The sequence below is a fragment of the Pyxicephalus adspersus genome, chromosome 2 (genome assembly GCF_032062135.1).
Source record: "Pyxicephalus adspersus chromosome 2, UCB_Pads_2.0, whole genome shotgun sequence".
In the NCBI taxonomy this organism is placed as follows: Eukaryota; Metazoa; Chordata; class Amphibia; order Anura; family Pyxicephalidae; genus Pyxicephalus; species Pyxicephalus adspersus.
This window is the reverse complement of record NC_092859.1, coordinates 108,725,079-108,749,747: the sequence shown is the minus strand read 5'-3', so window position 1 is coordinate 108,749,747 and position 24,669 is coordinate 108,725,079. Positions and strand designations below refer to the sequence as shown.

At 33.5% G+C, this 24,669-nt stretch overlaps 1 protein-coding gene across 24 annotated transcripts in view; it reads left to right on the top strand.

Annotated features, from left to right (window-relative positions):
• CELF2 (CUGBP Elav-like family member 2) overlaps positions 1-17,354 on the top strand; it is a 320,093-nt gene extending 302,739 nt beyond the window's left edge. For 9 of the 24 annotated variants that reach the window (XM_072401813.1, XM_072401799.1, XM_072401810.1 and 6 more), the window contains 4 exons: positions 4,059-4,190; positions 5,074-5,271; positions 7,989-8,132; positions 12,312-17,354. In XM_072401813.1, the coding sequence (XP_072257914.1) occupies positions 4,059-4,190; positions 5,074-5,271; positions 7,989-8,132; positions 12,312-12,439 (602 nt within the window). In that variant the 3' untranslated portion in view covers positions 12,440-17,354. The remainder of the gene's footprint in view (positions 1-4,058; positions 4,191-5,073; positions 5,272-7,988; positions 8,133-12,311) is intronic. The other 15 variants (XM_072401817.1, XM_072401802.1, XM_072401812.1 and 12 more) reach the window with 6 other exon arrangements.
• Positions 17,355-24,669: the final 7,315 nt, after the last annotated feature.

Genomic DNA, 24,669 nt, shown 5'->3' with positions numbered 1-24,669 from the left:
TGTCAGTGGGACAGGGAACACAATAAATATCAAATAAAGACATGCGGAGATAAGCCGCTGTTGGATTGTCATTACAGTTCACTAGTACATAGCCCAGAAGCCTCTTTGACTATACTGACATATGTAGGTTGCTCAGCAGTAGACAACACCACATCTGTGCCAACATAAGAATAAATGGGTTTTCTTTATTGAATGCCTCACAGCAGATTAGTTCTTTATTTCTCCTCTCCAGTATTCCATGCTTCTTATTCTTGTGGAAAGATACTATTGATTTCCCTGCCATTTGTGTCACTATGACAAAATTATATATTTTTTCATTAAACCAAATCCAGTATGGTTTCATAAAGTGACTTGTGTTACTTTTTGAGTACATGGAGCTATTACAGAATTTAACAGATGTGTGTGTAGTTAAATTCCACTATAGCTGGAGTGGAATATTTAGCCTACTGCTGGTGTTCATGTACATTTCATTTCTTTTTAGAAAGCAGTCACCCCAACACACAGTTTTGCTGTCCCTTATTGTCATATTTAGCAGCAATCTACGGATTCATAACTAGTGTCATAATAGCATTACTTACTGTGTTTCTTTCATTAATGGTTGGATTTATTGCATCTTTATTCTGCATTGGGGTATTGCTATTTTGTATCATCTCTCACCAAATCATTTCTTTCTATGAACTGTGGACGTTCAAATGCTTTTTTGCTGTAGAATACTTTAATTTTTTTGTCTCTATTTTGATAACAGGTTAATTTTCTGGCCTTTTATATGCATTTTTGTTCATGCTTTAGGATTCCACCTGGCACAAGCTTATAACGCTAATATTGTACTACTGTGTGTAGATTTTATAGGAGAATAGGGCAAATAAACTGCTACATTTACATCTTACATCAACTTGCATCACATTACCTTGTGCCCTGAGATCTAGGTTTAATTTCAATGAACTAATGTCTCCCTAGTAGTTTACGATGTATCATCTTGCCACTGATTCTTTGTGTTCTCTTGTGAATGCTGCAGAACACTATTAAAAAGTTTGTTTCCCTGGGCTTCTTTAATTATTTTTACCATACAATACCTGTATTTGTTTCCTTTACATGCACTTGGTTGGCTGCAGTATTTGTTTTATTATGCAGTGTGCTTGCCTTTTTCACATTCTGTACTTTGTTTACCTTGAGGCACACCATGCAGGCTTCTTTCAAGGGTATCTTGAGGTTCCTTGAGTTGTGGCTGATTTAACTCCCATCCAATGGTGTCTGCATAAATCTGGATCAAACACCACTTGTCAGAGCTAACAGCATGGCACTGATGATCTTTTTTTCTACCTGCTTTTTTCTGGTTCTGAGAACTTCTGTAGGGTGGGTATTCCCACTGACCACTAATATGGGTAGCATATTTCCCACTGATCCTTAAATATTTGGTTTTAGCAGGTGTTTCCAACACTTAACAGAAATTTTAGGGGTCCCTTTGGGGGTAATTTAGGAATGACTGTATATCCACTTAGTACTTAGATCACTTAGTACATAGTAAAAATATTTTTGGCACTTCCTTGACATATATAAATGTTAAAATGTATGGAATCTACAACATATGTGACAAAGACTAGGTAACAAATCTTTTTGACAGTTAGAAATAAGAACATATCATCTATGCGATCACAAAGAGTGAGTATGCAAAATGTACCTATGCTCCAGAGTGTGGATGGAGGGGTGTTCCAGTTCACCGAGTAATTGAGTTCTGAATCCTAAATTATCAGGATTTCAGTTCGGTAAATGATCCCTAGTGACATCACTTAGTATAGCATTACTGATAATCTGTATAGGATTTTCAGGAGCGTAGACACACATTAATGCTGAACACAAAATAAAAATAAAATTAACAATTTACTGCAGCTCTTTCATAAATAATACATAATTGGATGCGTTTTTGGAAATTCAAGTGGTCTGGACACAGGCTGGGGTGGGTCCAGTATGACCAGAGTTTAGAGATAATGGCCCTGATTTGTTAAAGTTCTCCAAGGCTGGAGAGGATACACTTTCATCAGTGAAGCTGGGTGATCTAGCAAACCTGGAATGGATCTGGTCCAGAATTCAAAACATTTGCTAACAAGGAAATCCATTCCATGTTTGTTGGATTACCCAGCTTCACTGTTGAAAGTGTATTCTGTCTAGCCCTGGAGAACTTTAATAAATCAGGGCCAAAGAGAAATACTAAGAAGGAAATCTCTGGATTAAAAATAAATATTGCCTCAAGCATTATTTTTATTGTTTTAATAAGGTTTTTATTTTTGTTTTTTTGTGTGGAGTTCTGCTTAACATTCTATTGTATTGCTTTCATACATTTAGAATCAAATGGTAAAGAAATAATACTTTTTTTTACCTATTTTGCTTTCCCGTTTACTTTACTTTAGTTGCTTGGGGCAGAGATTTATTTCTACATTGAATATTAAGATTTGTGTAGGTTCCTACTATTCCTAGAAGTGGCTTTTTTACAAAATACTTTTTATTAGTGCTGTTGTCATCAAGTGAACCATCCTCTACATATACCTACATTGGTGCAAGGGTCAGTAGGCTGATAACTAAATAATTCATTGGGAGAAATACTGCATGTAATACAAAATATCTGTTCAAACTATTTTCAGCAAAAAAGCATGACAACGTGATTGGGTACAGGCTTTATGTTTTGTGCAGTGGTTAACCCGAAAAATGTGTTTACAGCCTGAAGAAGTGGTCGAGCCAGCTGTACCACTTATCCAAAGCTACACCTAGGGGTCTGAGGTCAAGAATCCCATCACATAACATTATTAAAAGCCCCTTTCTTAAAAAGAAATAGGTCACTTTAATAAACCATTGTCTAGCTATATACTGTATAACTGATCAGTTTTGACTCTTTATGCTTGTTCCAACATTAATGAATTATACGGATTAATTTAGTATTACAAATTATTATAGAAAGTCCAATAGATAAAATTATTTCCCAACCATATCAAGAAATAATAGGTAGAAAATGTTCCTTTCTCTTAATATTTTAGTTAAAGGTTTGAAATTTTAAAATAAGTTGTTACGCTGCTATAAGAAGACCCAGGAGCAAGGGAAAATCTGCTTTCCGAATAGATAGAGGTAGCTCTATTAAAGTCTGCCTTTTATAGTGCTTGAAGGGCAAGACAATGATAAGAACTGGAAGATGAAACAAGTGCCTGGCTCTAGCTTCATATTCTCTGTGAACGGTACCTCTGGTTTCACGTTGTCAGAAGGGAGCTATGCTTTATTATGATATTACATTTTTCTGCTGTGCTAGCACCTCTCTTTCACACATTCTCATTTTAGTTTGTTCAAATGTTTTGTGGGTTTGATTTCTTGTACAATGTGTTTTGTACAATGAATCTTGGCCCAGATTAGTACTTCTGCCAGTTGGCTGGTTAACACATTCAAGGCTGTAAGTCTGAAAATAATACATTATGGATACTTTTTAATGCTGAACAGCTTTTGTCCAGAAACGTAGGAAACTTACTACAGGTAATACTACAGGTAACACTAAAGAGATTTGAACCTATTATATGAAATTATGTACATGATGTTTTGCATTGTAATTTAATTTAGCAGAAAGGAGTACAGAGGGTGCCAACAGCCTGGATCATACCTTGAGGATGGCTTATACTTTGCTGGTCATATTCAGAGGACCAGGGCAGAAGTGAAGCTACTGACAAAAGTCTTTAAAGTTGTCTGTGTTCACAAGTTCAAATCATTTAAGCGATAATGGTGATAAATTCCCATTATAACAGTAACAGTTTTTCTGAAGGCTTATTATATGCAGACATGATGTTTAACATGGTGAATATTTTACAAAAAAAAAAGTTTACAAAAAGAGTTAGGCAAATATGGAGCTTTTGTCCATGGAATCCAATCAAGTGTCATCTCCTATTATTTTCCTTGCAAAAAAAAAACAAGATAACATGCTATGGCCAGGAATTTTATTTTGCTTTGATAGGGTTTATTAAACCTGTATATTTGTTTTTTTTTTATTGTTTGTTGTTTTCCACTGACCTTTTGATTTTTAATTCTAGTGGCTGGATCAACTGCTAATTCCTCTGCTGGAGCTGCCATGAACTCTTTGACCTCTCTCGGCACTCTACAGGGTTTGGCTGGAGCCACAGTGGGATTAAATAATATTAATGCACTAGCAGGTACCGTAAACAGTGAGTATTTAGTGCTGTGGTGGATGGCATTTTCCATTGATTTTTTTATATTGTAACTGTGTAACTATCGTAACAACGACAGCAAAAAATACATTTGCTGTGTTGTCAGCCTATGGACAGGGGTGTCCAAGATGGCAATGAAGCTAAAAATTTGAGTGGTTAGGGGTTGGATTAGGTTGGGGTTAGGTTTTAATTGCTGTTTGCATACCTAATAGGGAGAATTCCTCCCTAACTGTTCTGATCATTTCTGTCACTGGAAATAAAATAATCTGCAGAACAGGTTGTAAGGGAAAATAGATGGTACAAAAAAGAACAGAAAAAATAGCAAAGCGGTTTTAACCCTACCCAGCTTTATCCAAAAGGAAAACGAATACTGATTTTCACTGGAGACCTTCAGATTACCTTCAGATATAGTTTTATACTTAAATACCACAATTTAAAACCCCAGTTTTTTATATCATGATTTCCTGCTTTCTTTAATATTGGTTTTAAGGAAGACTTAGAAATGCTGTCAACTCATATTAGGGGAGATTACCCCTCACTGATGGCATGAAACTGTGGGATATATATTTGATATGCTGTTTTTGTTCATAGTTTTTGTTCTGTATATTAGTGTACTTGCATGGCTCTGTTAAAGACAAAAAAAATGTTGAATGTAGTCAAGTTGCACCACCTGGTTTGTAAATAGATGCATGCATTTAATTATTAGCACCCACCATTGTTTTAAAGTCTTTTTGTATCAGTACCTACTTCTTGGTGTGGTCATCATTTTTATTGCATGCAGTGCAATCATTTTTGGTGTAAATGGTATTGCTCAATATTTTTAGAGAGCACTAATGAACAAGTGCAATTTCTTTTCTCCATTGTTGGGTTTTTTGTAAAGTTGCTCAAATGCTCTCAGGTATGGCTGCTCTGAATGGAGGACTTGGCGCAACAGGCTTGACGAATGGTACAGCCGGTACAATGGATGCCCTTACCCAGGCTTACTCAGGAATTCAGCAGTATGCCGCTGCGGCACTGCCAACACTTTACAGTCAAAGTTTGCTACAGCAGCAGAGTGCTGCGGGCAGTCAGAAGGAAGGTAAGTCTAAAGAATTTAACATTGTATATGGCTTTATCCAAAGTGTGATTTAAAAGAATGCAGTATAGGGAGATATATGATCGATGGCTTCAAAGATGACTGAGGTTTCATTAGATTTATTTTTAATCCACATCTCCCAAGAAAGATGACGCTGTCATATTTATGGGTCCTTGTTATGTAATAAGAACTTATTGTACATTTGGAGTCACCGCACAGTCCATTCAGTGGAATAGGCCAACCTGAAAATGACATTACCTACGCCCAATATGTTTTGCAGACTTCAATCTTGGCTGAAAGAGCGCAATTTTTCAAACTCTAATGTGCAAGTGGAAACACATTATAAAAGATCACATTTGGAATGGGGGCCTTATTCTGCAGCCTTATCCCTTGTGAGATCACTTGAGATAAAAGTTTCCTGCAGTGTTTTCACCATTCCTGTCATTTTTAAATTGGTGATATGACAACTATTAACACATTAGAGACTGTAGGAATTATTAATTCCCTAGTTTGAACATTTCATCCGATTCTCCTGCAGCATTATTCTATCATGTAAACATCTAAAATATTGCTTTGTTTCTGCTCTTGTAATTACATCAGTTCATAAGATGCATTATACATGTTAAGAATGTAGTCATATCAGTAAAAAGCCACCCAAACAGAATTTTTCAATTCATTGCAAAATGTATTCACTAGAGCTCTACAAGTCCTTGTCCTCCAATAAATAGACACTTTTTAGTATTTTCTTTTAGGGCTCAGCTAATGTCTGTCATTTGTGTTAGAGTATCTGTGTGATTATATGCACGTCTGTTTATGGGGGTATTTATACAAGATAATATAGGATTAATACTCTTTACATTAGAAATAAAGGTAGCATAAAATAAGATTTTTTACACTAATAGTACAAGGACAGTAATGTCGTAACCACAGGATGCAATAATATATGTTACTATAATTAGACGGACTTCAATGAAACTGGGGGTTCTAATATCATTTACCAGTTAATTTTTTATTCCTGTAGAATTTGATGATTATTTAAATACCATCAGAAAGAGTGTAAAATCTTCAAATAACCAATGGGCTCCCATTCATCCTGCGCTTGAGTGCAGTACACATCCTATAATATCACATCAGAGGTTTACCTATCTGTTTTATTAGAGTCAAACCTTTAATAACAGCCTTCAAGAATTTAAAAAGACAATTTCTGAGTTTGAACTTGAGATCTGAGCATCAGTGACAAGGATATTCAGTATTCACATATTTATGTGACAGTCTGTTGATCCAGGCAAAATTAAAAGCCCCTCCTTTCCAATAGGCTTCAATTATTAAACCGTATAGCTGAGTATAGTTGTATATTTATAAAGTGAATTATGTTCTTTAAATAAACTTTAAATTGATCATAAGGGCATTTTAAATTAGTGTACATAATTATAGAATAAATTATAGAATCAATTTTAGATGTTCTATTTTTATCAGTAAATGCCATAATCTTACATATGGGGCAAGACATTTTTCTCCTATCCTAAAATAGTTAGATAATATACTTAGGTAATTCAATACTTTATTTCTAAGTTTGCCATATGGGATACTGTTCTGTAGAGATCTAATTATAGCACACTTCCACTTCTGTATGGAGTGGCACATTTTGTATGTCACCAGTTATCTGAAATTATATATGTCAGTAGTGACTGCTTCTGTGGGTCTAGTAGAGTTTCTGCAGGTTTTAAGATCCAATAGTATCCTGGAACCTATAACAAATGATCATATGGCCATTATCATCAACCTATATTATTAAAATCAACATCATCTGTAAATAAAATATTTGTTCATAGTGTTGACTGTGGAATTCTGTACATAATGCAGCAATCTAAATTCTCGTTTTTATTAGATCATCAAGAAATAATCACCAATATTTATGAACAGTCTTGTTAATTTGATTAGGGTAAATTGATTCACACAGGGTTGAATTGATTTACTAACTACTTGGGAAAAGTGATTTTATTATAGTTAATTTAGGATGTGGACAACATGGTCAATGAAATTAGTGAACACAGCCCAGGAAATCTCCTATCATATTTTTATTATTTTTCCTATTCACTTGCAATAACCTATATTCTTAAATTGTTATATTCTTTACCATAAATAAAGTGGGAGAGGTGTTCTAATGTCCAGCAAGGCAGACCTCACATAGGAATAACAATACTGCTTGGAAGTTTAGTGTAGCATTATTATCTAAGCTACAAACAGGTGGAGATTTTGCTTGTGAATAATGGCTTCTTCTCTGACCAGCTACTGTCATTTAGCTGTATGCTTTAAAGCTATTTTGGTTTAAACCATCTTGTACACAGAAGTCCTTCATGACCAGCAAAACCTAAACTTATTGTTGATTGGATTGCTGGGGACATGTTGGACCTGAAGACACTAATTCCACATAGATAACTGTAAGACTTTGCTCACTTTATTTTGCACCTAGCATCTATTTAGCCAAAAATGTTGGTTAGTTTTCCTACTCAATGCAGGTCCCAACATAGATTGTGGACCATAATCGGAAAGGAAACTTATTTTAGCTCCAAAAATTGTTTTAAGGATAAGGTTTACAACTCATTTTCGGGGTAAATTTACCAAAAATGGAACAATATAGGACACTCTATTTATTATCAGTGAGGGTTACAACTTTAAGAGTATACTAAGGTAAAATTATATTTATTTTTCATCTAAAGGTCCAGAAGGTGCAAATCTCTTCATTTACCATCTACCACAAGAGTTTGGTGACCAGGACATTCTCCAGATGTTCATGCCATTTGGAAATGTTATCTCTGCTAAAGTCTTTATTGACAAACAGACCAATCTGAGCAAGTGCTTTGGTAAGTGAAAAGACATTAAGAAGTATACTTACTGTTCATTTCAATTAGCATTTAAAGGCTTCAGGTTTTAGGTGTATTTATCTTACACTAGTGATAATAATGGGAAAAAATGGCTATCCTAAAAAAGAGAGGACTAAAGCAATTTAAAGTTAATGAAAGTTAAATGTTCTCAAAATAAAAATTTTAGGATTTATTGAGGCGATGTTTAGAAACCAATTAAAGGTGTTTCACAATCTGTGGCCATTTCTGCACAAGAAAATGAGATGTTGCTTAACAACTTTACTCAACATCAGTAAGTAGTGATTGGAATAGCGGTTAGGGAAAAAAGCAAATGACCCTGAAAAGGAAAGTAAGAGTCTAATTTCTTTCTACACACATTTTATTTTACAAAGTACCACATATCCAGGATGAATGTGATCATTTTATAATGATAACATGAGCATACAATATTATTGATATCCAAACTGTTTAGTTTCCCTTAAACAACCAATTAGTTTCTGCCTTCTGTGTTTCTAGGGCTTCTTCATTGATTCTTTATTCATGAATGATGTTTTTTTTATAGTTTCATACATAATTGCCAGTATATCCGAACCAGATTAGAAACAACATTGGCTTTATTGGCTGAAAATAAAAAAAAAAAGTAAAAGTCACTCCTTATTTTGTGACATAAGTACCCAGCAGTGCACACATAATTGTACAAATGGGCCATATATAGTTTAGATTTGCCCTTATATCCCTTATAACAGCATCCCATGGTTCTTTTCTAGTTGTAGATAACTGTGTAGTATCCTGTGGTTGAGGATTATAGGGGTACCTCTGTAAGGAGAACATACTTTTAAATTGTAGGTGTGCTAACAAATGTGGTTGAAACATATTTCACACAGAAAATAATGTTGCCATAAACTGTAGTATTTTTGAGGTATAGAGTTTTATTTCCAATTGATTTTTATATGGTGACCAGCCTCACCTCTCATGATGATCCCATTCACGTTAACGCTCGTTCTGCTTTAGTACACAGTGGGGAATGTGTGCATTGATTTCCCTGCAATAAAGAAGAAAATTAGACAGCTGAAATGATATAAGGGAATGTAAGACAACACACTTACTCTCACTCAACCTGGTAAATTTTCTACTTTTTCATTATGGACAGAATAGTCCATAATAGTAATCACTGGGTACAAAATGCAAAACAACACAATCATCTGCTAGGTATAAACATCTACTTCTAGTTATAGATTTTTTTTAATTGCAAACTTGTAACTTTTAAAGATTTATATCGTGGGATCAGCATAGTAATTTTCAAATGAAGTAAATCACACATTGTTTTTAGTTTCCCAAATACAATAATGCAGATTTGACCAGTCTGCAATTAATCATACAGTTTACGAGTCACAATTGTTTGAATTACAGGATTGTGTAATATTCCACACATCAAATAAATTTGCATGAAACATTGAGGCTATAAAAAAAACTTAGAGAATCGCAAAATTTGAAATGTTGTGATTTTCACTTTTTCTTACCATAATCATTTTCAAAATACTAGACTGAATTTATTGTGTTAAGCATTCAAAAGCATTCAAACAAACAAGATTTGTTCTGAATTCTGACCCTTTCTGACTTATGAAGTGCTGTATATTAAAGTTAGTCTTTTTTTTATATCAGAAATTTATTATAGGTCTTTCAACTTTAAAAATATGTGTATTGCAACTTTTATGGGAAAATTATGGGATTCGTGGTGAAGTATGTCACAGACTTTCCTGTATTTTCTGGTGCCCATTGTTGGATTTGGGGATTGAGCTGGAAGGCCAGAAACACATAGTACATTTGATGCAAAAAGAGAAAAACCACACCTGTTATAGCATTACATGTTTTTAAGAAAAAGTAGATTTATTAGGCATTGTTTAATAAACACAGCCTTTAGACACCCCTGCTGTGGTTTACCAATAGAATGTATATTTCAAAAACATAGTTCAAAAAAGCAGACATTTTAGCACCTGTAATGAGTTTGCTTTCTATTCTAGGTGCAGGACAATATATTGCCTGTTCCTTTTTTTTAATTTTGTACTATTTAAAATGAGCTATGCACAGACACAATAGTTCACAAAAGAAAATGAATAGAAGCTGACAAGTGGATGTAGTGAGTAAATGAAACTAATTACTTTCTGTTCTGGGAAATGCTGTTACCATACTATCTGAGTGTCATTTCAAGAATACCTAATCGTCCCTCTTTGTGCTAAAGGCAGGCACACCACTTACCAGGCAGCTTTGTGTGCATCTTTTATGCTGTCACCCTGGTCACATGCTTCATTGTGACTTTACTCCCTTGTCTTGTGATCAAAGACTAAGGAAACATAACTTAAAGTGTGGACTCCACGTGTTCACCCTATGTTACCATTTATGCAGTAGCTTTAGTAAATCTTTGTCATTTTCTGTTTGATCCTATGTGCTAGTTATTTCGGCCATTTTTTTATGTGACAAACAGCAATGAGAATAATATGAGAGTATTTGTTCCAACTTCAAAAGTACCTAATGATGGTGATACACTACATTTTATAAATCACTTACACATTGATAAGCATCATCATCACCTTATATGTTCTCTGATACTGTGGGAGCTAATTTAAAAAGCCATGCAGATAAGCCCTAATGCATGTCAATGTAATGTTTAATTTACATTTCCGTGTTGAGTATTGTTTGTCATTCTCATTGTTGTTGGCTGTTAAAAAGTATAAATAGATGAGAAATAAAAATCTGTATTAAGAAGGTGGTGATATGTGCTACAAAATTAAAAATAGACACCTTATACTACCATCATACAAGGTCCTACAATGCAATGTAAATTCAAAAGTCTGTACATAGGGGATAGGGAGGGGCAATAAATGCTCTTTTCAACATGGATCAATCAACTAATTTCAAATTATTACAAGATCAAATTTTAAAATGATGTGAAAAGCTTCTGAAATTTGATGCGTTTATTTTGAATGTACAGGTTTAAAATCATACATTTAAGCACACTCATTTTCGGCAACAGTCACTACATGTGTTATTTTATATTATAACACAATGATAAATACTTTGATGACAAATATTTTGATGCCTATAAACATAATGCTCTAAATTATATGTGAAAACGATTGTCACCTGATGCTGCTGATCTTGGTCTGATTTGAAGACAGGATGAAGAAAGTTTACCAGCTGTATTAGTTTAAAACTTTGGCCATATTGGTCTAAACCATATTGGCATGACTAACCAATAACAGATAATTGCTGACTTTTTCTGTTTCTTTAAACATACTTTTTTTTTTATTTAAAAAGCCTCTATACCACAAACAATATTGCCACAATACACTATTCATATGAATTGCTATCCCCATTTCATGATAGCCATGAGGCAGTGGCCTTTACTAAGTGGATGGATAGCAGCTAGTATGCCCTTAGGATCAACCTGGTATTTCAAAAGAAATCAGCCAAACAATATCACTCCAAAACACAAATATTGCTCCAATGCACATTAGTCATTATTACCCTACTTACCTTACCCCCTTACCTCTTAACCAAACCATATATAATAATATGTATAAATATATATATATATATATGAAAACATTTAATATTAGTTTTAAATTCACTCCTTCTCTCTGTTTTCTCTATTTTTTTTAATAATTTTAGTTTTTCATCATGTTCCATTTTAGATAAATATGCTGTCTATAGTTAAAGTTTCCTCTGTGGCTTTTTACTCTGCTTAGAGAGTAAAAAAATTGTTTTTGCAAAAATTTCACTTTAGTTTTGGAGCATAAGATTCAAATTAAATTCTTTGCTCCAATAAATGGTTATTAAATTATTTGATTAATTAAGAATTTTATAGCAAGGCTGTGATTGTGTATCTTAGAATGTGTACCAAACCCAGTGAGCTGGATCGCAAAGCATATTACTGGGCCAACTTTATCTAGAGTAAAATTTTAATATTTCATTCATTTTCAGTGCTGGCTGGGGTTCCAATTAAATAGACCTACAGTGCAAATATTCATATGTGTTTAATATTATTTTCTATGGCCCTTACTTGCTTGACTATCTAAGTTAATTCCAATTTGATTAGATTTTTAATGTTTTTTTTTTTTTGTGTTTTTATTGTTAAACAGTATCCTCTGTAAGTACTTTGTTTTGTTTTGTCATTCACAGGCTTTGTTAGCTATGACAATCCTGTTTCTGCCCAAGCTGCTATTCAGGCTATGAACGGATTTCAGATCGGCATGAAACGCTTGAAAGTTCAGCTGAAACGCTCCAAAAATGACAGCAAACCTTACTGATCTTAACCCAAGAAGCTTTCTGCTATTATTTTAGCTTTCTTAGGGTAAGTCCAATGAGCCAGCCTATTCTTCACTTGGGGCTGAGGAGGAAAACATTGCCAACACTCACCAAGAGAGACAATTATTTTTACATTAAACGCTTCCATTCCCATTTACCGTGGCCCTCCGCGCTTGCCATTTACTCTGGCTATATTTTCTTACCCAGAATCCAGCAAGTTGTGTAACAATGTTCTGTTTCACTTTTCCTTTGCCTATATTTTTTGTAATACATCTTTAGATTTAAAATAGCAGCAAAACAATGTGCAATTAAACTCTGCAACCACTGGTGCCATCAAAAAAAAAAACAAAAAAAACCTAAAAAACAAAACTGAACACGATTTAGCAATTTTAAGGACCTGGTTGTATATTAGTGACACCAGCAGTTAAGGAGCTAGTGCGGTGGCCTAGTATGATAATATTTCCAATTTACACATATTTGTTATTTATTTCAATTTGTTTTCATATTTAAGAAACAATTACACACACACATAAAAGCAAAAACAAAACAAGTCCTTCCACTTCATCAAATTGTTTTAGAAGATCTTAGATTTTTTAAAGTAAAAAAACAAATTGATCAGTAATTACTGGTCTATCTTTGTGTTAATATGGTGATATGTTTTGTTTATTTATTAATTTATTTATTCCATTAATGAATTATTAATTTATGTATGCTGTTATTTATTATAGTTATACTATGAATATGTTTGGAAAAGATGTGTGTTTAAAAAACGTCTTAGAGAACTGTTTCTAAAGCTACAGGGTTTAAACAAAAAAACTAGAGTGAATATACTTGATGTTTCTTGAGAGATAAATTTAATAATAAAGGAAGCCACAGGCCTGTAAATTTTATTTGTAAAAAAAAAGAAACATTTCTATTTTTATACAAAAATTTTTACTGCCTCAGAAATAATGGGAGTTATTTATTGTTAACGTATTGGATATCTAAAGAGAAGTTCTCAATGCTAGATAGATACCTTTTAAAATAGGCTCTAGAGTAAAACAAATACCATTTTTTTTCTTTAATTTTAAGCTAAAATACCCATTATGCACAAATCACTCTCTTCCTTTTCTGTGTTTTGTTTGGTTATTTTTGTTTCCATCACGTAGTGAAAGGTTTGTCTTGTGACTTATCTGTTGTGTGGCATTTGTTCAAAATGGCCGCCTTTTTCCTTCTGTAACCCTTCCTTTCCTTCCCAAAGCAATCCATCTGTACTAATTCTAACTGGATGGTTTCCTTTGGGCTGTTCATTGTGCTTTTTGTAAAATATATGCTCTATATATTTATGAATTAATGTGAATTTTGGAATGCATATAGACTTTAATAACAAGATTTGCATTAAATTTTATTCCTACACTGGTAACGTTTTCAGTGCTGGAATGAGCAGAACTGCATTTTTAATGCATTCCTGAGCAGACCAACACTGATGGACAAAAAAAGTGATTTGTTTCTGCTGCATAGATTCTGTGTAACTTTATACTCTTCCTTGTTTTTTTTCCCTAGAACATCTCCATGCCTGTTAGTTCACCGTTTGCCTAGCATGTCCCTGTGGCGTCTATTTAAAAAAAAAAGTTTCATCGTCCCGTCATTGTTTCTGATGTCTTTCTGACCTCACATCATATTTGATCCTTCAACTGACTTAGTTTGACTTCTGAAATTTGCATGTGATCTCATCTAGCTAAGAATTCTGGAAAACAAAAAAAGTCAATGTGAACAGCGTTGCAGCATTCACGCAGGACTGAAATTTACTATAAGAAAATTTATGGAAAAAAAGACAAAAAACCTGTGGCAAAAAAATTTTTTTTGTTTTTTTGTTTCATAACATAAACAGACTTGAAAGTATTATACAGGGATTAGCATTCTGTCTGGTCACTGTTTCCTAAAGCAATATGTGTCCAGGAATTCAGAATGTTGGTTTCTAAATGAAGCAGACAACTTCCAAAACAGTTTGAGAAAAACTGTCTGATTTTAAGTCTCTAGAGCTCTGTAATAGTTTTTACATTTTTTCAGGCAGTGTAAAGTTTTTTGATAAGGCCATTTTAGGTGGCTCACTTTCTCATTAAATTATATATATAGAACCACTTTTTTGTAGATTAGTATAAGAAAATATTTACCCTGTTTTGGGGCAAATGCTACCTAGTTCTGTCACCTTTTGCTGAACTGACTCACAGTTAGACAATCCATGGTTTAATGCACATGAAATTACCTATATTTTATACTGTTTAAATGTACAGAAAAGAAGGTAAATGTATACTGTGTCACGTTGGTGCTTCTATGAATTTAGTTGTGGCTTCATTAAGTCTTAAGAGTCTTCAGTGTTCTATGTTTAATAATTTTAACAAAAATTGGTTTACTTGAACTAAAATAATTTTCAGATATTAAAGTCTGTTTGCTATAATTTCATGTGAAACAAAAACTATTCCAGAAAAATAAGTTTTGTGTTGGCTTGTAAAGCATTGATGTTCTTATTTTTTATTGTGGGGAAACTTAGATGTGTTTGTGTTCAGCAAAATGTGACCTGTTTTTTTTCTTTGAAAGAAAAAAAATCAGTGAAAATACAGTGCCAAATTCCAAAGGTACTTCCTGCCTAAAGCTTCAGTGTATTTCGTGTACGAAGTAATTTGATAACATGGGTATTTTATTATGTGTTTTGTATAAATCCCTTCTATTTAAAAAAAAAAAAGAGAGATTACAAAATTTGTTAACTTGCTATCCTGTGGTCTTGTTGCTTGAAATTGTTATTGTTTGTTATATCTCTTTGATGTTTTTTGGTAATACATTGTATACAGTAAGTGCCCATGTTCCACTTTTTTAACCACTCTGCACATCAAATCTGTGAAAGCAAACCTCACAAGTCACAACTGTACTTTCTTCATGGTCTGTGGAAGTCTTTATGGTGATGAATGGTTGAACTACTATTCCTTTTAAGCATACTGTCCTAAAGAATCAGGGTATATAAAGTATACACAAGCACACTGATGGTTTGTAGAGCACGTACATAAGTTATTGTAGAACATAAAAAAAAAATCCGCTTTCTAGCTATGATTAAATGAAATATAAAGGGCATTGACTGCTCATTTTACATAATTAGTTATGTAGGATCATGAAGTGCCATATTTGTAGATATTGTCCTCCATTCTCTGTCATTAAAACATTTTTTCTCTTTTTATTCCTTGAATTAAACCAGTTTTCACTGGTCCAATTTTTAACATTCATGAATGGCGGCCTCTTTGTACTGCCATTGCTCTGCTTTAAAAATAATAGCATTTGATTACTATTACAGTGCCTGATCTTCAAACCACAACAAATGCTATTCTCCAGTTATTGAAATATAATAATAGTACAATTCCCTAAGTACCATGATATTTGTTACATTGATTTTATATAGGTTCTTGTAAGTGTTTACTACTTTAATCCTGGGTCCTACCAGATTTACTTGAGGGCTATTTTTGTATGAGATAAAAGACTATTACTAAATTATATCTATATGTCATTCTAGGAATATATGTATAGAAATATATATAATAGAAAAAAAAACATATTTTTGTTACTTAGATTAACTCATATTTGGCTGCATTACAAAATATCTCATAGATTAATACATTTATTGGTTGAATACCAGCTCTTATGCTGATAAGTATTATTATGGAGCTTCGATTGCAAGATATATAAAATTAAATGTTACAGAAAGCTCATTTAGTAATACTTTAAGAGAACCTGTTTTCATGTTCAAGACGGTCATTTCTCTTTGTGTGTTCATCGCATAACCACCTTTTACAGTGGGACCATTCAGGGAACTGATCCTATCAACAAGCAGGAAGTTGTTCATGTATAAAGACTTAAAAAGAAACAACTGAAAGCTCTTGGGACATACTGAATGCCCTGCTGTATAAGAAAAATCATATCCAGCACTGACATAGGTACGCACTGAAGTGACATTGCTTAAAGGATTAATAAGTTCAACTTTTCTTTCACCTCAAGATTCTAGTTTTTTCTGGCTTATGTAACTGAAGTCATATTTACTGTTCTGTTTTATTATCTCAAGTGCTAAATACGAATAAGAAAAAAAACGTGTAGTTTCATAACATTTTAGATTTACATCATACAAAAGAAATGTATTTGTGTTTCTTTTTTGTGCTGTGAGAATTGTCGTTTGTAGATTAAATAATTACTCATTTTGTTTCGAATTACAAATAGTTTTTGAGTATTGTCTGAGAAAAGCCAAAGTTACTGAAATTTTAGTGGAAAATGTAAGATCCTTTAAGTATTGTTTATGTTTTATTGATGCATTTTGGTTCTGTTGTGTGATGGAATTTAAGCCAAAAAAGACAAAAAAATGGCTTTCCTATTTCTACTAACTGATTGTACTTATGCATTTTGTACCAGTGCAACATTTTATACTGGAGATTAAAATTACAAAAGGAAAAGTTGTGGCTTACTCTTGAGGGCCCTACCATGAATGATTTTATGTTTGTTTTGACTGGCAAAAAATGAATGGTTTTGCTTTCAACATTTAAAAAAAAAAAAAAAAAACTTTGGCTTGCTTTTTTTTCATTTGCTTATATCTAACGTTAACAAATATGTCTAAAATGAAAGCGGTAAGTTTCACTTTTTATTATGTATTGTGCAGTTACACACTAAGGTAATTAGCGCTAGATGTACACAGTCACTTTAAGTGGATAAATGTATTAGTAATAACTAAAACTAAAAAAATAGGGGTTTGCTTTTTTTGCTGTTTAGATCAAACTTTTTCTGACTTTTCTGTCCTCATTGTGAGCATTACTGTGTAGTTGAAACAGTCAAACTTATTTTTGTAACGTATGTTATTGTGTGATGCAGTTTTTTGCTTCTGTCTCCAATATTAAACCATTTTCCTAATACTTGTCTCTTTGTGTGTTGTGTTTGTTGGTGCTCATCATGTGGTAAAACATCTATACACTTCACTGTTTAACGTCTGTTTTTTCCTTTTTTATTTTACTTTCTGTATTTTTTTCTTACTTTATTTGATATTTGTTGAGTACAAAGATTACAGTCGATTCCATTTAAGTGAAAGCCTAAATGTGGACAAAAAAGAGGGAGTAAAAAACAAAATCCCAACTTTTTGTTCTATATGTGTACTGTTAATGTATGTTATTTTGTGAGCTACAATTTGTTTCCTCCATGCATCATTTATAATTAGCTAAAGCAACAGAATACAAAACTGATATTCAGTTTACTAAAAATCTTAATTTTACTAATAATTATCTAAGCCTACAAATTACACATCTTCCTTTGCAATAGCTAATTTACAGACAGTTAGGTCAAATACACAATGGATGCCCCTTATGTTTGCAAAAGAAAATAATATGCATCATAAATGTTATCTAGAAAAACAAATAGTATCTGATATTTATTTATGTCATCTGCAGGATGGAAAATCTTGATATAGGGTGAACAAGAATATGTAATTTTTTAGTTAATGCAATATTGAGCTACATTTTTTTATTTGGTTATAATAGTGCATGGATAGGGTGACATGCTAAGGTTTAAAATAGGTCAAGTATGAACAAATATGTTCTTAAAATTCCAACTAGCTTGCCTAGACTAGAATTTGAAGGATCTCAGCTATGTAAGCCAACAATCTTCGAAATGGTTGCTTCTGGAATAAGACCCAGCAGGAGTTTAGGGTTTCACTTACTCCACACATTTATTCCCTCTAGTATCTGGCCAGACCTTTTTTATAGAGTCATCTTTTTGGATAAATTGAAGCTTCAATCTTACCAAGATGGTAATCCAGCTAACACCTAAAGTTGATTGAGACTCTAAGAACATGCTTACATATGACAATGCTGGGAGGTAAGAATACCTTACATAAAACCAAATGTTGGCGTTAAAGGACATAAATTGTATGATTCATGTTCTATTTTCACTGTACTATTAGTAACACATTATACATTAGCCAATTATAGGGGTTCCTATTATGCTTGGCTGTATAAGAACCCATTAAAAATATAAGAATGAATACTGATATTATTTGTAACATGTAACCCCAAATGCATTTACAAAATTATCTCTTTTTCCATACAATTATACATTATTCAGAAATAATGATTTTTTATTTATTTAAACCGCAACATTATGAAAACAATGTGGTTGCTAAGCTGAACATTACAGTCCTCAATAATGCTAAAGAACTACAGGGTAGTATATGAATATGGATCTATTTGCATAACGCATTGTCCTAGCACAATCCCTTTCTTTGTATGTTACAGCTCACTATCAAGATGAATGGTTCAGAGCCTCTCAGTTATTAGACCTTGTTTATCCACAATTCTGCCAACAATGAAACCCTGAAAATGTGAAAATTGTTGAATATATAACTTGCTATACAAAGCTTTCCACATTCAATCCTAAAAGGTTACACTTGTACAAAAGCAAAGCCATTTATTTATCAACTCATTCAGTTATGATGGCAACAATTGCAGAGCTATCATGGCAAACAGTATCCGTTTTAAAAACAAGTCTAGATACATGCATTTTCAGCAACCTAAATAATACCCACATTTTAGTTAATAAATCTTCTGTATTGCAAATGTGAATAACACAGATAGATAAGAAGATACACCTAATACAAGCAATTACTGTGCGTGTTTACTAAATAAGTATAATATTAGCAAGTGTCAGGATGGGAGCTATAAATAACACTTTTATTCATGTTAAAACTGACCTATGTTATTGGTCCAAAACATGTTAGACTTTTTTTTTTATCCAAGGGGAATGGATTTCTCACAAATATGTTTCCACTAATAGAGCCCTATTACGTTTATCAGTTCAGCTGTGAAGGCTCAATAGGCGTTAAACATGCATGTTCTTCTTCGCATGGAGAATCCCCCAGAGAAATGCTGTGACTTAGAATTACTAGAGAATCATTTCTCATTACATCCTTGTGGTAGAAATCCATGGAGAATTTGAAAGCTCTCAGAAATTTAGGCCAACAGCCTTAGAAATGTTTTCTTCTGAAATAAGACCCAGCAGGGGCTTATTGTTTGACCCACTCCACCCATTTCATACACACATGTTGTATGTACACATAAAGTATTTAGAAATCTGCAACATAAATAAGAATATTTTGTAACTGGTAGACAAGATAACTGTTGCAACATTAAAGATAATACATTTATTCACACACTGAAACATTAGGTACAAAATTTAGCATAGCCAATTAAAGTGTATCTAATGTAAAATTCAACACTGAAAACACCCATACACACATTCATAAAACAGTTCCCTCAAACATTATTTTGTCCCCCAGATTACTGCCATTGAAACACGTTTGAGGTATTGTCAGATTTCCTTTTTATAAATAGCTCTAAAGAGCCCTATTATTTTTACCCAGTAAATTCATTGCTATAATGATATAAGCCAAGGATTTGAAACAGACAATCTAACCCTTTTAGTCTTGGGGATTTACCACTCTTTGTCTCGGAGATCTCGCATTAAAGCTTCTTGATATCTTAATATTAGGTAGCCTTTGACATCAGAGAAAGCCATGATTCCAATCCTGGCTTAAAACATACACTGCCTTACAATTCGTCAAGGACCAGGTGATAAGGTTTCCCCAGGATTCAACTTTCGGTGCATCTAAACAAAAAAATTAGCATACTGAGGTTTTTCAACATATGAGAAAATCTGTGATGCATGGATGATCATTGCTCCTACAGAAATAGAGCAAAAGAAAATACATTGAAAACATTGGGGTTGATTAATCAAAAGGTTAAACGGCTATTCACCCAAAAAGGTATAATTCACTTAGCCCAAAGAATGTAATGAAAATGCCAAAAATTACCTATGAAAGACAGTTAAAATATTTTACTTGCACTAAGTTGGTACATGAGTATGTATATATAAATATATAATACATACATCATCCCAGCGAGATATAGTGAAGGAGCAATAGGGTTGTTTTAAAATGCAGAATTCAACTATGAAATGATCAAACAAAGGAAACCTATAATGCAAATATATAAGTAAAATCAGTTTCTATAGTATATTACTACTGAAAAGTGTGAAGGCAACCAATTTGAACCAGTTTTTTTAAAGGGAGAGGAAAGGGTTTGGATTCAGTTCAGTTCCTGATTTACGGACAATTATGGTTTGATAGTCACCCCATTTAGCTATTTATTGAAAAAAAAACTGTTTGAAAAATTTATTGAAAAAAAATTGTCCCAAAACTGTTTGATATGTCACAATTTGTTCTGCATTTTTTAATACCTGTAAATTAAGGCATAAAATATCTATTGGCTATAGGAATATATTAACTTTATTGCATATGAAAAACTTGATTGGTAATAGTTGTCCCATCATATGGTCTTCCATTACCGACTTCAAGTATCACTGGCAATTAAGATGATTCTTGCACATATAATGTGTGATCGGTTATTTTCCAGTCATACAGCTATCACCTTATACATGGATACCTTAATAAATTACGGTCATACAGATGACATTTGCACACAATACAAGCAGCATTTTCTATGAGAATCTGCCAGATTAGGCTGCTGGCAAATCTAATGTAAAAAAATAGATGCTGCAGGCAGTGTTTGTCACAGCACTTGTCAAGCTAGTACCATTTGCCAACAAATGGGAATATACAGAATTCATATAAATTCTGAATGTATGTTCAGTGCATTTCTTTTAAATATATATGTATCTTGCTACTAGCAGGTGACAGGTTTAAAGCAAGGTTATTATTATTATTATCAAGGTTAGCAAGGTCATTATTTTAGGTATATCTGTTCAGAGTTCAAATATTAGAGTTTTCTTTATTTCTCGGGCAGTCACACAATTCTTCTAATTTCTAATAAGGTAAGATGGGACCATCTGGTATAGTTAGTTACATGCAGGCTGTGCTGGACTTTCCTATTAGAAAGCTTGGCATTCTTTACAAACTGAGTGGCTGCCAACTATTTCATTCTAACTGTGAAATAATTGTAAATAGTTAAAATTATATAAATATCAGTTTATAAAAGCGTTAAAAAATTTGAAATTGATATGAAAAGCCATAGTACTTTACCTTTAAACACAAAACAAACATTTCTTTTGTCTTTGATAACCTTCTATCTTATTTTGCCAAGCAACTAGATTATGGATAGTCAGACTTTTTCCATTCTGGTCAGATGTCCCCAGATCCAGCCATTCAATATAAAGGGCTCCATTAAGTGGGCAATCTCTTGATCATGCTAATGTCCCTTTGCATTTTTTGTCATTTCATCACAATCATTGTTATATTTTTATTCTTCAGGGAAAAGTGTACAAGGATCCACAACATTTGTTTTCAGAATCTTATTAGTTCAGTGACTGTAGAGCTTTCTTTCCCCTGATACAAATGCTAAACTCCAAACTCTAGCACATTTATCACACCACATGTACTGGTTAAGTAGAAACACTGTATACCCTTTAGGTACTATAAATTCAGTAGCAACTGTTAGTATTTCAAAAGTCAAACAATACACATAATGTTTTGCCAGAAAAGAAAACATTCCAAATGATACAATGAAGTTTTCTCAAGCTACCCAATTAATATGATTTATTATGGTCAGATCACTGCACTGCCATAGGATTCATTCCTGATAAGTGAATGCAATTATCTATAAACATAAAGGGCTATTCACTTATCAGGAATTGACTATACTGTTACTCTGCTGAGTTCTTTTGTTTTACATCCCTTGTTATAGATCACTGCTATAACTGTGTTTTTGTTTTCTCTTATGCTTGTAATGGAGAAATTGCCAGGATTTTGTTTCACTGATGCCAACAAAAATAGAAAATGGTAAAAAGAAAATATATTTGCTCAAACTATGCACTGGTTTTCAAGAACACAACGGTGGATGTGTCATTGAAGAAAATGGATAATAAAATAAAACATAAATCAAGAAAAACACTTGTCTATATTTTATATTCTATATTATATATCTTAAATAAAGTTTACCATGACATAATACAAACTCTGAAAGAAGAAGGTATTTACACTTGTAACAAGAGTCTAAAACACATCCTACACTCTCTATTGTGGACTAACAAGGGTCTAACCACTCTGACACATTGGGCATGATTTATTAAAGCCCCCCAAGACTGCAGAGGCTAGACTCTCAAGGAAGAACCTAGGGGGTTCAGCAAACCTAAAATGGGTCCAGCCCAGGATTGAAAAAATAGCTGACTTTTTAAGAAATCCATTAGCCGCTCCAGAGCACACAGCAAACTGCATTGCAGGTCAACACAATTGCACACGTTGCTTTTGTTTTTGCATTTGGGTTTGTCCTCCAAAGAAGGAAAAGCAACCATAAGACATGCTGCTTCCAGGAAACGAGACAACCGAAACATGCACAAAATGGATCCTAACTTCTCCCAATAGGTTGATCAGAAGTGTGGTTGAGCGCTTGCAAGTCTGAAATTGAGATATAGATACCACTTTTAAATTATTTTCACTACTGATGGAATAAATTGTTTTCCCCTGCTGGATAGCCACAACAGTCTCTATTGTCCTTTCCTATGCATAGAACGAACGTACCAAATTACATAACTCAAATTCCACAATTACAGTTTATGATTGCACTTATTATTCAATACAAAATGGCGATTACTGAGTTACATAAACCATTAGTCTTTCAGGAACAATAGTTAAGCAAAAAAGGGTACTACTGGCCTACAGAATGTATAGTGTAGCATTAGGGGTATAGTTTTATAAATTAGCGCATGTGAGATTCACTAAACATTCAGTGCATTTTCCTGCTGCATGTGTTATAAATTTACAGTAACTGACTAACCTGCTATAATTGGTGCATTCCACATTCATGGCTTCTTTTGTCTAGTCATCTATGGATATCTTCAAGTAAGACGATCAGCACTTAAACAATAGGATATCATGATAAATCTGAAAAATTTAACAATACTTTACAAGTAGGGCCATCTTGTCATTGACTGGTTGACTGTACTGGTTGAAAGCTCTTCCTTTAAAACAAAGAGTTTTTTTTAATCTAAATTTGTGTTATGATGTGACAGATACATATGATATAGATTGGTATGCCTATTGACCAGGTATTTGCTTCAGACACAGGGAAACAGAGGCATACACATTTCCCTACAAATGTAATTTTTGGTGCAGAAATAAGTAAACTTATGATACTTCACATGAATACACAGTAGGTCTCATTCATCTAAGCTCTCAAAGACTGGAGAATATAGACTATCATGGGACTGATATAGCACACTTGGATTGCATTTCCAAAAAATCATTTGCTACTAGTTTGCAAATGTTTTCAATCCTGGACCAGATCCATTTTAGGTTTTCCTGATCACCCAGGTTCTCTCATTAAAGTGTATCTTCTCCAGTCTTGGGGAGCGTTAATAAATCAACTGTTGAGTTGCGATTTATTTTAATTATCAGCAAGTAGGGATGAGCGAGCGAGAATAATAAGTTCAATTTCGCAGTGAATCGAGTCTTTCTCGCTTACCGAAAATGTAAGCAAGAACGGCCTTCAGGTCGAGCTCTCGACGAACAGAAGGATTTCCAGGCCTGCATCATGCAGCCCTGGAAATCCCCTGCGATCACTGGGCATTAGAAGTTATTTAACCTCTAGTGCCCTGGGGATCGCACACTCTTCTCAATGAATGCAGCCACAGCTGCAATCATTGAGAGACGCCCAGCACAGGAGAACCTCTTGACATTGTAATATAAGTATCTCTTACAAATAATACATTTGTATCTGTAACAAATGTATCATTTGTAAGGGATACTTTTATTAAAATGTCAGGAGGTTCTCCTTTGCCGGGCATCATCCCAATGTTTGCAGCTGTGGTTGCATTCATTGAAAAAGGTGTGCAATCCCCGGGGCACTAGAAATTAATTACCTCTAGTGCCCCGGGGATCGTAGTGGAATTGTAGAGTTCATCTTCAGTTCAGTTCCCACGAGAACTTTGCGGTCACAGCTGTGACTTCAGGTGATAGCCGGGGCACTAGAGGGCCTGGGGATTGGAAACAGGCACAATAAGGTAATTACAAAACATTATACAGAAGTCAATATAACATTAAAGGGAAGAAAAAGAAAAAAATGAGTTATGGCTAAACTCTGTTTATATACCTAGCTATAGTTAGTTGCTACTCAGATCTTTGTTTCCTAAAGCACTAAGGTACTTAAAGAATCAACTGCATCCAACA